General features: G+C 58.7%; 3 protein-coding genes across 3 annotated transcripts; 1 reads left to right on the top strand and 2 right to left on the bottom strand.

The window, feature by feature from the left end:
* Positions 1-99: 99 nt before the first annotated feature.
* THITE_2115220 (uncharacterized protein) lies at positions 100-3,219 on the bottom strand. The gene is made up of 2 exons (XM_003653087.1): positions 2,725-3,219; positions 100-2,661 (listed from the first exon to the last, which is right to left on the bottom strand). Exons 1-2 carry the CDS (start codon positions 3,019-3,021, stop codon positions 418-420), a joined length of 2,541 nt encoding a protein of 846 aa, XP_003653135.1. The 5' UTR covers positions 3,022-3,219; the 3' UTR covers positions 100-417.
* A 1,348-nt stretch (positions 3,220-4,567) lies between these two features.
* Positions 4,568-5,895, top strand: THITE_2170396 (uncharacterized protein). Its single transcript, XM_003653086.1, has 2 exons — positions 4,568-4,876; positions 4,940-5,895. Exons 1-2 carry the CDS (start codon positions 4,729-4,731, stop codon positions 5,563-5,565), a joined length of 774 nt encoding a protein of 257 aa, XP_003653134.1. The 5' UTR covers positions 4,568-4,728; the 3' UTR covers positions 5,566-5,895.
* A 613-nt stretch (positions 5,896-6,508) lies between these two features.
* On the bottom strand, positions 6,509-10,961 carry THITE_2115212 (uncharacterized protein). Its single transcript, XM_003653085.1, has 7 exons — positions 10,759-10,961; positions 10,545-10,612; positions 10,452-10,482; positions 9,058-10,365; positions 7,234-8,994; positions 7,031-7,164; positions 6,509-6,914 (listed from the first exon to the last, which is right to left on the bottom strand). The coding sequence occupies exons 2-7, from the start codon at positions 10,608-10,610 to the stop codon at positions 6,768-6,770; spliced, it is 3,447 nt and encodes a 1,148-aa protein (XP_003653133.1). The 5' UTR covers positions 10,611-10,612; positions 10,759-10,961; the 3' UTR covers positions 6,509-6,767.
* Between the last annotated feature and the right edge of the window lie 820 nt (positions 10,962-11,781).

The raw sequence follows: 11,781 nt of genomic DNA, 5'->3' as shown, positions 1-11,781 counted from the left end.
ACTTGACTCGACTTGACTCGGCTTTGCAGCGGCATACTTACTTGTTGTGTACCTATGGACGACACGTCAAGACAGATCCCAGGGCGGCTCCCTCTCTCTCAATAGTTGCGAAGTCCCCAGTTCCCCCGCGCGGCGTCCGATCAGCTAGCGTCATTGATTGATTTATTGATCTTTCCCATGTTTAAATCTCCCATGTTTGAATCGAACCAAGGATCTGACGACCAAACAGCCGCCCGTTGTTGGTGTTTGTGTGTGTGTGTGTGACTTTGCAACATCCATAGGTGGGTAGTTAAAGGTAAAAAGGCGGCCAAGGTGAGAGGACAAGGAAGGTAGGTAGGTAGGTTAGGTAGGCCGCTGAGGTAGGTAGCTAGCGAGGTAGACAAGAGGGAGCAGACTGACACAGTCGGGTCCAGCGTGCTAGACAGGCGCTTGATCCTTACCACCATCGTCATCACCACCGCCGCGACCGCCGCCGCCGCCGCCATATCCGGGGCCATCTTCCGGTGATGGTCCGGGTGGCATGGGAACAGCGCCTAGCGACCGGAGGCGCTGGGAGATGAGACCCTCGGTTGCGGCAACGGTCGGGGTGCTGCCGCCGCTGGGGCCGTTGCCGTGACCGTAGCCGGCGTCGCCTCTGCCGAGCTTGGCGTAGGGACCTGCTGGTGCTCGTCGTGGCGGTGGTGGTGGTGGTGGTGGTGGTGGCGGTGGTGGTGGTGAGGATGATGTGGGATTGCTGGTGGGAACTGGTGAGGGGCCGGTCATTTCTAACCCTGGCATTGTTGTGGCAATGGGGTCCTGGTCGGTGCCGGCGGTGAAGTCGGTCCGCGCATGGTTGGCTGCGGACAAGGTCATTTGCGTCGATAATGGCTGGGAATCGGGCATGTCCAATGCTTGAGGCCGGTTGTGATCCCTGTAATGATGACTGTGGGAAAGGGAATGGTGGCCGCCGAAGGAGAAGCCGGCGCTGCGGCGGCGGAAGGCTCGCTCTGCGGTTAGAGCGGCACTGGGAGAGGTGCTGATATTCCCGTAGCCCGGAGCGCCGGTAGTGGCGTGGCTGACTGAGGCCGACGACGGATGCATCACGCGGATGGGTTTGTACGGGGTGAATCGCGGGTCGGGGTATGTCACCTCGTTGCGGAGGCGCTCCTTGCCGTCGGGTACGCGGTTGGCAAAGACGACGCGGATGAACCTGTACAGGTAGTAGCGCCCTTTGGATGGGCAGCAGATGTGCATATGGATGAGATAGCGCAGCGTGGGGCGGTCGGGTCCCGCGAGCGGCGGGTCTTTGGCGGCGGGGAGATCTGCTTCGATGACCGGGCCGGTGGAGTAGCTGCGCTGGCGGATGAACGTCTTGGTGCCTGGTTCCATGCCTGTTAGGTCATAGGGCACCAGGAAGAGCTTGACGGCGGTCTTGTTCTGGTTCTTGATGATGACCTGGAGCTGGCCCTTCTCAGGGATGCGGTAGCAGCCGCCAGGGGGCGCCTTGGGTGATCTAGAACGCCGTTTCGGTCTCCCAGGCTTGGAGGACCCATCGCCGTCCGAGAGGTCAACTGGACTCTCTCGAGCCAAGGGGTCTCCTTCTGCCACGGCCTGGCGGTCCTGATAGCGGGACTGAAGCTTCCTCCTGGCTCGCTGCCCCTCTTCTGGATTCGGCAGCCCGTTCTCGAGGTCGATCTGTCCGACATAGGGGCTCGGCCCGTCCTCAGCGCCGTTGAAACTGCTGGGATAGCTGTAGAACACGGCGGAGAAAGGCAGCGTCACGTGGGGCGGACAGCGCAGACTTGGCTTGCACTTCCCAAGGCCCAAGACTCCAATTTGCGCCAAAAATTCCAGTGGCTTGGACGGCGTGGTCGACATGCGGCCCCGGAGGATGCTTTCTTCGTACGACCCGACCATGGATGCGTGCTGGAGCGGGGAGGCCTCGGAGCTGAACGACGGCCGCCGGGGCCGCAAGAAGCCGGGGGTCTGCGGAGAGGTCCCCGGAAAGAAGTTGGGCGTCGAGTTCAGAGACCGCCGCGGCTGATGTGCCTGGTAAGGGTAAGCGGGCTCGCGGCGAAAAGGGGACCGCCTCTGGCTGGCGTTGCCCAAGGGCGAGTGGGCAAAATTGAGCGTGTGCCGCCGAGAACTTCGGGGACTGTCGGTGTCGATATTGAAGCTGTTCAACGGGAGCGCCAAGTCAAGTTCGTCGTTGCTCTCTGACTGCACCAGCGGGCTCGTCGGGGGCTTATAGACAAAGCCCGACGACGGGGGAGAGCTCCACGACGAAGGGCCCGAGGTCCTGAACGCCTCCCTCCTGTAACTGGATGCGTCCTGCGCGAAGCTGAAAGGTGCGTAGTCCCTCGGGGGGGAAGTGCTCATCCATTCCGTGCGGACCTGGCGGAGTCGGCCCCCATGGTCATGACAGAGAGCATCCTCGCGGCTTCCAGAATCTGCCGACAGCTCCACGGGCGTGAAGTTGCCGCTGTGTAGAGCTGACCGCGGCCGTTCAATGCTTAGTCCTTCCTGCAGAGGAGACCCGGTGGCCTGTTGGGCCTGGTTCACATCCTGTCTCTCGGGGGTGATAGTGGGCGCAGGCAACAAGCCCGGCGAAGCTGAGTTGGCCGGCTGAGGCGTGCGGGGAGGTGGCGGAGAGGCGTTATCCCGATGGAATAGAGACTCAAGCTGCTCCTCTGTCAGCCAGACACAACACACAAGGGAGGTTCGGCTAAGATGTCAAGAGCATACATGGCGGTTGGGGACCCAGGTCGGACTCTCGCCTCGCTTGAGCCGCTCGATGAGTTCGGCGCGGTCAGACACGGGGTGAGCTACAGCCTGCTTCGGAGTGGCTGGCCGGGGCGGGGTGTCCAGCACCAGCCCTTCGCACAACTCAGTCCGGATGCTCTCCTCCGAGAGGCGCCGGCCGAGCCATCTGTCCATCCCCGGCGGTGTCTGGATCGGGATGGGCGCGGTATCGGAGTACTGTGAGGCAGGCCTCGCCGGGTTCTCCTCCTGGCCCTGATCGTCTTCGGGGAACATCGGCATTTCGGTCGGATGCGGTATGTGCTGAGGATATGCAGAAAGCGAAGACGGTTGGGTCAAACACTACCACACGCTATGCAGATCCGGCTGCCTTGTGTCGTTCGCGTTCGGGGAGCGCATACTCAAGGTATCTATAGCGGAGACCGCAGAGAGCGCCCCCCGGCTCGGAACCGTGGATTCCGGCCGGAGAAAGAGGCGGGTACTGCAAGCCAACAGCGTCGAGGACAACGGACAGCTCTAGTTATGACATTCACAGCCGCCGAGAGACGGAAGCAGCCAGCCAGCCGTGGTTGAATTTGGTGGCAACGGCTGGGTTCGATGGCTGGGCGTGCTTTTTGGGCTTGTTGGGGAGGCAGCGGGCACAGTCACACGACGAGGTCCAACCGCCACTGCCGTTGTATCAAGTGAAAGGAACGAAAGGATCCCGACACCGTGGCCCCCCGGTCGATGCAAGGCGAAAAGAATACAGGCCTATCACTAACGTTAAGCCGCAGGCCAATGCAAGGTAGACGATCAGGCCGAGGGCTTGGGCAACAGTGCAGATACTGCTGTTCTCATTGAGCGTTGTGCAGCAGAGAGGACGGACGGGGAGGCATTACCGCAGTAGGGAGACGTTCCTTGGTTCTCAGGGCGTGTTATTAACGCCAACTGGGGGTCTGATAATTGCCTCCGCACAGTATGGCTTGACTCGAGGGGGAGAGCCCAACACTGTCCGATAACAACACATCTCTCCACAGTAGGCAACGGAACAAGTGAAATGGAATGCTGAAAAAAAAGCAGGCAAGGTCTCGGGACCCTCGGTGGGCCCGACTCAGCCCGGGTCTTGAATCCTCGGGGGCGCACACCAGTTGTGGCGTGCTTACACAGCATTCCGTCGATGTCTCGCGTTTGCCAGTCTTGGCCTGCCCCAAGTTAAAGCCGATATGCCAAGCAAGGTGGTGTCATCAGGGCACCGGAGTACTGTGGTAATTTACCTATGAGACACGAACTTCCAGACCCTTGCTTTCTTCGGACCTCGCTTCCTTGGTGCGTATAGAGCAGGAAACGACCAACGTATTTTACACCGTAGTATACATACTCCGTTACAGAGAACTATACAGGGTCGTCGTTAAAGAGGTCCCGCTAAGACTAATTTTAGAGACTACCGCGTACAAGTAATTATAAATCGCCAAGGGTAAGCGAAGCCGCTATAACTTCGAGCATCAACAATATAAAATTGTAAAGACTCATAATAACAAGAACTTTATAATACCTTAACTAAATCGAAAAAAAAGAAAACTAGGATAACCTATACTCTAACTATAACCTGTATCCTAACTTTAACCTAAATCCTAACTAGCGGGGGGCTAGCGCCGCCCCTCGTACCCCCGGCGAACTAACCCTTGGCGATAGTGCAAACCCCGTGGCGATCTTGGCGACGTACTGACGGTATAAAAACATTGCCGACAATTGGCCGAAATTAGTCTTGGCGGGACCTCTATAACCTCCAGCCGGTAACGCGTCAATGCATGATGGCCTGCCATCGGGTAGGGCTTCTGCACCGCACCATCTCACCGCCCAGTGCGATAACATCTTTCGCGGCCTTATCAACACCTCTCCGCCAAAAAAAAGTGATCAATTCGATGCCCACCGCGAAGCACATAACAACTCGGAACTGGCCAACCCACCAAGTAGGCCGCAGCATCTCCATTTCATGCTCTCCCGCACACAATGCCTGCCAAACGCGCTCGCGACGGAGATTCCGCCTCCGAGGCGGGCTCAGCGGCTGCATCGGAAGACGGAAGGAAGTCCAAGAAGGCCAAGCATGGTTTCCGAGTTGGGCCTGAGAACCTCCCCGACGGGCCGTGGCGGCGCAAAGGTAACGTCACCTACTCGCTTTCTTTCAACTCGATATCGATCGCAACTGACTCGCCGCTCGCAGTGGCCAAGATCAAAAAGGAGCTCATCACCAAAGCCAAGGTCAAGAAGCAGTACGCCAAAATCAAAGCAGAGCACCAAAAACAGCAGGCCGCCACCCCGTCGAAACCAACAGAAGACCAAAACCAGTCCGGTGCGCTTGAATCCGGCAGAAGCCCTGCCTCAACACCGGCTCCGGCTCAGATTCACCCCGAGCGACAAGCCATGCTCGAATCGTTCTCCTCTTCAAAACAACAGCCTCCCGCAGCGCGCTCCTCCTTCTCCGAAACCAACCCAACCACGCCACAAAAAGAGCCACAACAGCAAGACCAACAACAAGACCAAGACCAAGACCACCAACAACCCCCGCGCGGCGGCCAACAACAACAACAACACCGACGACGCCAACGACCAGATTACTTCCGCAAGGAGCTCGCCGCCGCCGAGCGCGCGCGGCAGCAGGCCGAGGCGCGCGCGGCCGAGGCGGCGCGGCGCGAGGAGGAGCGGCAGCGGCGCCGGGCCGAGCGCGAGCGCTACCGCCGCGCCATGGCCAAGGCCAAGACGCCCGGGCGGGACGGCAAGCCCAAGCTCGGGCGGGAGAGCAAGCTGCTGCTGGAGAGGGTGCGGAAGATGATGGGGGAAGGAGGGTAGGTAGATCTGCCGCTGTCTGTGGCGGTGTGGGTGTCGGTGCACCGAGGAGGAGGGGTGGTACAGGGGTAATTGGGGGGGTTGTACGGGAGGGATTTGTAGGGGGAAGAAGGTATGTGTTGGAGAACCGTACTATGAAAGGAAGTGGAGGGAAGGGGATGGAGATGGGGATGGTAGGAGATGTTTTGTCATGATACCCTGGCTGACGTGACGCTGGCCCTGGATTGGGCTGGGTGGGATAGCGGGCGAGGAGAGTACACATTGCAGATACCAATATGCTGTCTACACAGTAGGGGGCGAGAAACAGTGAGTAAACCAAGACCTACTTGCTGAAGGGGTCGCAGTATCAGTGGGCCAAACCATGTTGAACAGGAGTAATCGCAATGGAGTAATATGCACCAGCATTCATAAACACACGTCTCATACCGCACCTCAGCCGTGGAATCGCTTCATTCTCAGGATGTTCGCTCAGCGGCTGACATCTATCATCAAGTCACCGAGGCAACAACAAGCTGAGGCGAACCCATCTCAATCCCGCACATGGCACATTCATGATCCACCAAGTCCAGCCAGGTTCTCTCGGGGAGCCCAAATCCCGCAGCGGCCGTGTCATGGACCACAATTTTGCCGCCATCCACTCCACATAAACATGCGACTGGGACAACCAGGCATCACAGGAAGTAGGTAGTTATGAGTAGAGCGAAACGGGCGGAGAGCGAACCAGCCCTCCCATTCACTATCGCACCCGGAAGCGAAAACGAAACCGCAACCTCAGATTCTCGCGTCTTTCTCTCTCTCTCTCTCTCTGTGTGTGTGTGTGTAGAAGAAAGAAGTCCGTCACTCCACAACAGCACCATCGACACAGCGCAGAAGGAAAGTTCGCTCCATGCCAAAAGGTTGTCCACACACCTTGCAGCGTGGCACACCCAAATTCAACGCACAAAATCGAAACAGAATACATCAAGCAACGCAAGCAACGCAAGCAAGCAAGCAAGCAGGCAGGCATAAGGGGGTCTCTCCGCGCAAAGCTCAAAAAGGTATATACAGATCGCCACAAGCACAAGGTTCAGAACCACACATACCCGAAAAAGGGGAAAAAGACAAAAAGAAGCAAGCAGGCCGTACCATCCCGTCCTTGCTCCCTGATATGCTCCGCGCTTTTTTTGCAATCCCACTCCTCCCCGATCCCCGTCCGTCTCTCTTCCTCACGCCTCGTTGAAGATCACGTGGCTGTTCTCGATCAGGAACTGCACCGCGACATTCTTGGCGTGCATGTCCGTCATCTCCCTCTCGAGGCTGTGGTCGCGCATGATGGTGGGCGCGAAGACGACGGCCAGGTTCTTGGGAGACATCTGGCAGGGGGAAGAGAAAGGGAAGCAGTCAGCACAGACATTCGCGGTTTGTCTGGGGCCCTGGGTTTCCAGAGCAGGAACAAGAACTTGTTTGTCTGGCGGTTTGGGAGACTTACCAGGTTCTCGCGCTCTCTGCTGGCCACTCGGGCCAGGTGGAACATGAGGAACTCGAGGCAGTCGCGATGCTTAGGCGGGAGCATGTTGATCGTCTTCCTCATATGCGCGCATCGCTCTGCCTCGTTTTGTATCGCTACAAGACAACCCGTTAGCAAAACTCATCCGAATATAAAGAGAAGAGGTGGGGTAAATGCGGGCTTACAATTAGATTCCAAGATGCGGTCGTACACGTCGAACGTGAGCAGCGGAGTGGGCAGCTTGCGGAAGTACTGCTTCAGCACGCTCGTGACGGCCGTGATGTCGAGCCCTGGGTCAGAGATATCAAAGTCCTCGCTCTTGTCGAAGCCTTCCTGGATCGCCTTGACCAGTGAATTGCCGCCCGTCTTCCGGTAGATGCCCTCAATGTCCATGCCGCGCAGTTCTACCTCCTCGATGCAGCGGGTCACGACGCTGGGGATCTGGCGACGCTCATAGTCGGCCCGCTCGACCAGCTCGGAGCCGAACAGGGTACTGGGCGCTTCCGCCGGGGCAGGGGTGGAGACATTGGTGACGGACGTTGACTTGGGCACATTGGGTTGTTTCTTGCTGAAGAAGCCAAACCCTTGTCGCGCGTTTTCCGTTTGGGCCCGATTGAGCCCGCCTGCGGGGCTCATGGGAGCCGGAGGGTCGACTTGGGCGACCGTCATGTTGTAGGGGAGGCCGATGTTATCGCCCGTCAGCCCTTGCTGCGGCTGGCCACGACTCTGGTCCTGCTGGAAGGCGCCCGCGGCGCGGTTAATGCCCTTCGAGATATTGTGCGCAACCTTGCTGGAGCCCTTCTTCCAGTTGAATTTCTTCACCTGGCCCTTCCGGATGTTGACAACGGTGGGTCCCTCGACGACCGGCTCCTCCGCATCGGTCCCAACCATCGTCGTTCCCGTCTGCAGACTGGCTGCGTCCAGGTTGACGGATGCCGACGAGACGCCCTTGGCGTGGCCATAGATGCCCAGGCCGTTGGACGCCATCTTCAGGTCGCCGTTGTTGATCTGCTGCTTGAATCTCTCTTGGATCTGGTGGGTCAGGTCGTTATTCATATCAGCCAGCTGCGCGTTCTTAGAGGACAGCTGCTCGAATTCGAGTAGCGCCCGATCCCGGTCGGCGATGGCCTGGGCCTTCTGCTCCAGGAGTTCATCCCGCTCTGCATGGAGCTGCTCAATCGCGGCTGTCATGCTCTGCTTGACCTTCTCCAACTTCTGGACAAATTCCTTGATCGCGGATTCCTCCAGCTCGCGGGGGTCGATGGGTTCGTTAGTCTTCTTGGCCCGCTCCACGTAGCCGGCAAGAACTTCGATTTGGCGGATCATGATCTCTGTTTGCGTGTCCAGCACCGAAACGGTTTTCCTCTTCTCGATGAGCTTCTTGTTCAGGTTCTTCAGGTCCTTCTCCGTGTTAAACTGCCGTTCGAGCTCCGCCACGCGCTGCTCCGAGTTCCTCAGCTGCCGCTTCAAGAAGGCCGGGTCGTCCTGGCCAGCCCCCGAGAGCGACATCGGGCTACTGATATCCGGGCCACCATTCGACGGATCCTCAGCAATTGGCGTCCTGGGCCAGCGGGGAGACGCAGTTCCCCTGGTAGTCTCGCTCACACTCCTGCTATGGCCTAGCCTGCCGTGGTTGTTACCCACTTCGCTGCTATTGTTCCGCCCGTGGCGTACAGCATTGGACACACGCCGCAGGATCGAGGACGAACCCTCGTCAGTGCCCAAGATTCTAGCCATATCTTCGTCCATGCTGAACTCGCCCCCCGCACTCCACCGCGGGAGCTTGGGCGACAGTTTCGGCTCCGGTACCTCATTGGCGGACGCCGTCGAGTCCTTGGGGGTCTGAGTCGGGGGTTGAGGCGGTGCCCTAGGTTGCATGTACGTGTCGCTGAGTTTTGTCTCTGGTGCAGACGGCCGTGGCTGCGGTACAGACTCGTTTCCATTCGCTGTAGGATCATTCGTCAGCTGGTCCCGCTCTTTCGTGTAGCTCACCATCATCAACAGCTCACCATTTCGCGACTGGTTCTGCGGCAGCTCTTTCCTCGCGATGGGCGGCGGCACAGGGGCATCGGATCGCGGGGACGTCATCGAGTCGGCGGACGGGTGAACGATATCGTCTTCTCTCCGTCCAGCGTCTTGCTGAGGTCTTGGCGGCGAAGCCTTGTCTCCCGGCCCAGGCTGGCGGGAAGGCTCATTAGTCGCATTGGACAAAACGTCCCTGTTCCGGGGAGGGGCTGGCGGAGCTTTGGCGGCAGCAGACACGTCCAGAGAGTTATTTGATATGGAGTTGCTCCTCGAATTGCCCGACTTCTTGCTCTTGGGAGCGTCTTGCAATTTAAATTCGTCGCCGGGCTGCGACTTGGGAGTCGCATTCTTCCCCTCATCGGCGGGGTTCCCATTTCTCTTGGAGAGCTTCCGCGCTGGTCGGTCGAGCTGGGGCGCCTCATAATCAGACGACGTCTGCCTACCCTTCTCCTGGAATGCGATGTGGGGAGTCGACGCCTGAGAATCGTTTCGTTTCTCAGGAGCTGGTCGGGGGGAAGTGAAATACTCCCTGTCCTTGTTCCTTCGGCTGGGCTCTGCGAAGGCGTCTGAGATGGACTGAGGGGTCAGCGACGGCGCCGGCGCCGGACTGGGATCGAGCGCGACGGGGATGAAGTAGCCGCCGTCCGAGTCCCCACTGTTCAGGTCTCCCGCCAAAAAGGCCGAGTTTCGGTTGTGCCGGTAGTTTGGCGCGGCCGGCGCCAGAGAAGACTCTTTTGCAGGCTCATGGGGCCTCTCAGGGGACCGATCAGGTCTCGAGCTGCTCCGCGAAGACGACTCGTTTCTTCCGTAGGCTGCTCGAGGACGCGGGGAGAGCTCGGTCGGCGTATGGGAGTCTGGCGTCGGGCGGTCGTTGGAGAAGGCATTGGGAGGCACGGCATTGGGCGGTAGCGCGGGCAGGGATTTGTCTGTGAGCATGGGTGAGGCGTCCTTCTCCCGTTGCTTAGCCTGTGCAGCTGCCTTCGACTTTTTGCGGCGTCTCGCCATGAGCGACTCGTGGCAGTTCATGCAAAAGATCCCGTGCGAGGTCCTAGCATAGCGCAGGTTTTCAATCTTCCTCTTGCAGTTCCTACAGCGGAAGCAGGTTGCGCAGAACGCCTGGTCGCCCGTCAGGATGGCGAGGTCTTCGATCTTGTTCCCACAGGCGCTACAGCTGTAGGTACAGTTGTTGCAAATGAGCGAGCCATCGCCAAGCAGGAGCAGGTTCGCGTCCGAATCGAGGAGCGTGTTGCACGTGTTGCAGCGGAAGCAATCGAGATGCCATCGGTTTCCAGCTGGCGGATTCGTTAGTTCGCACATGCCATGGACGTCGCTCATATGGTCACATTGCTCTCTGGTTTGAGCGGAGCACAGAACTTACCGAGTTCAAATGCCTTGCCCTCCTCGAGAATCTGTATACAGTTTGGTCAGAACGTGCGTGCTAGCACCTCTGCGTAGGTTCCCGGACACCTACCTCGCCGCATCCTTTGCAGGGGAAGACATCGTCCGAGTCCATAGGACTATCCAGATAGTCGTCCATGGCTGTCAAGATGACGCGAGGGATATGTTAGCTGTGGTGTGGACCAGCCAGCAGCGCAGCGGCTACGGAGCGGCAGGCGGAGGCCAGAACAGCATGAACGCGTGCCAGTGTGCCTCGATTGAGAACCGGGAGACGAGGTCACACCGACGAGGCACTTCCTTTGCCAGCTCAGCCCTGTGTTTTGACTGGGCCGTCTGTGTTCGGCGCCGGTGGGATGGTGCGGAGGACAAGTAACGACGAACGGCCCGCCTGCCGTCGCCTGGGCAATGCCTGTGTGCAATGCGTGGCGTGTCGTGTTTCAGTGCGATGGAAATCGGCGACCGAGCAGCATCGACTCTTTTGGCCTGTCGGAGATCTATTTCCGTGGATTGACAGAGTGACAGCTCGGAGGGGTCGTCGAGAGAAGGACGAAACAGAACGAAAGAGCGTTTGCTGGGGCAGCCGCCGTTCGTTCTCGCGCGCGCAGGTGGAGCAAAGATGGGAGAGACGGGCAGCGGCGATGCAGCGATTCGCGAGCAAGAAAATGATCGAGTCGCCGGAGCGAGAAACTGTTGCGTATGGTATGGATGACCAAAGTGAAAGGCGAAGCTGGGCGAAAATCGACAAGCCAGCAGCGAGCAATGATGGACCAGTCGTCGTCGATTGGCCTCGAGCTTGAGAACACGAAGAGTGGTAGGAACACGCTGCTACGCCGATGCCGAAACGGGCGGGCTGTCCTTGCAGCACTGCTCCGCTGCTGAACCAAGCAAAGGCCAGGGGTTCAGAGCGTGGTCAGGGGCAGCCCAGAAAAGGTGAGCGGGAACCAATGGCAGCACGGCTCGAGGCAATAACCCACCAAGCCCCCGTTCAAAGCCGCGTCAGGAACTCCTTGTGGGATGAGTCTGGAAGGCACAAACGGGTCCAGAAAGACCACTTCCGTTCGACTGGCAGTCCAGTGCCCCACCCCCAGATGTGCCTGTAATTCGAGCCTGACACTGTTTCCCAATGACCACAACAAGCCTTGGCCTTCGGTTGTTTGGGGCCAAAGGGTCCATTGATCACCATCGGGAATCGGTTGCTTTGAAACAAATGTAAGGGACACTAGCGGTGTTCTCGAAGCACCTTGTGCTCGACGTTTTTTCTCGGCACGCCGAAAACTAACGATCTTGTCCCACCACGACACCAAGGCCGC

Source organism: Thermothielavioides terrestris, chromosome 2 (genome assembly GCF_000226115.1).
Source record: "Thermothielavioides terrestris NRRL 8126 chromosome 2, complete sequence".
NCBI lineage: Eukaryota > Fungi > Ascomycota > Sordariomycetes > Sordariales > Chaetomiaceae > Thermothielavioides > Thermothielavioides terrestris.
The sequence above is the reverse complement of the archived record's forward strand: the minus strand, read 5'-3'. Positions and strand labels throughout refer to the sequence as shown.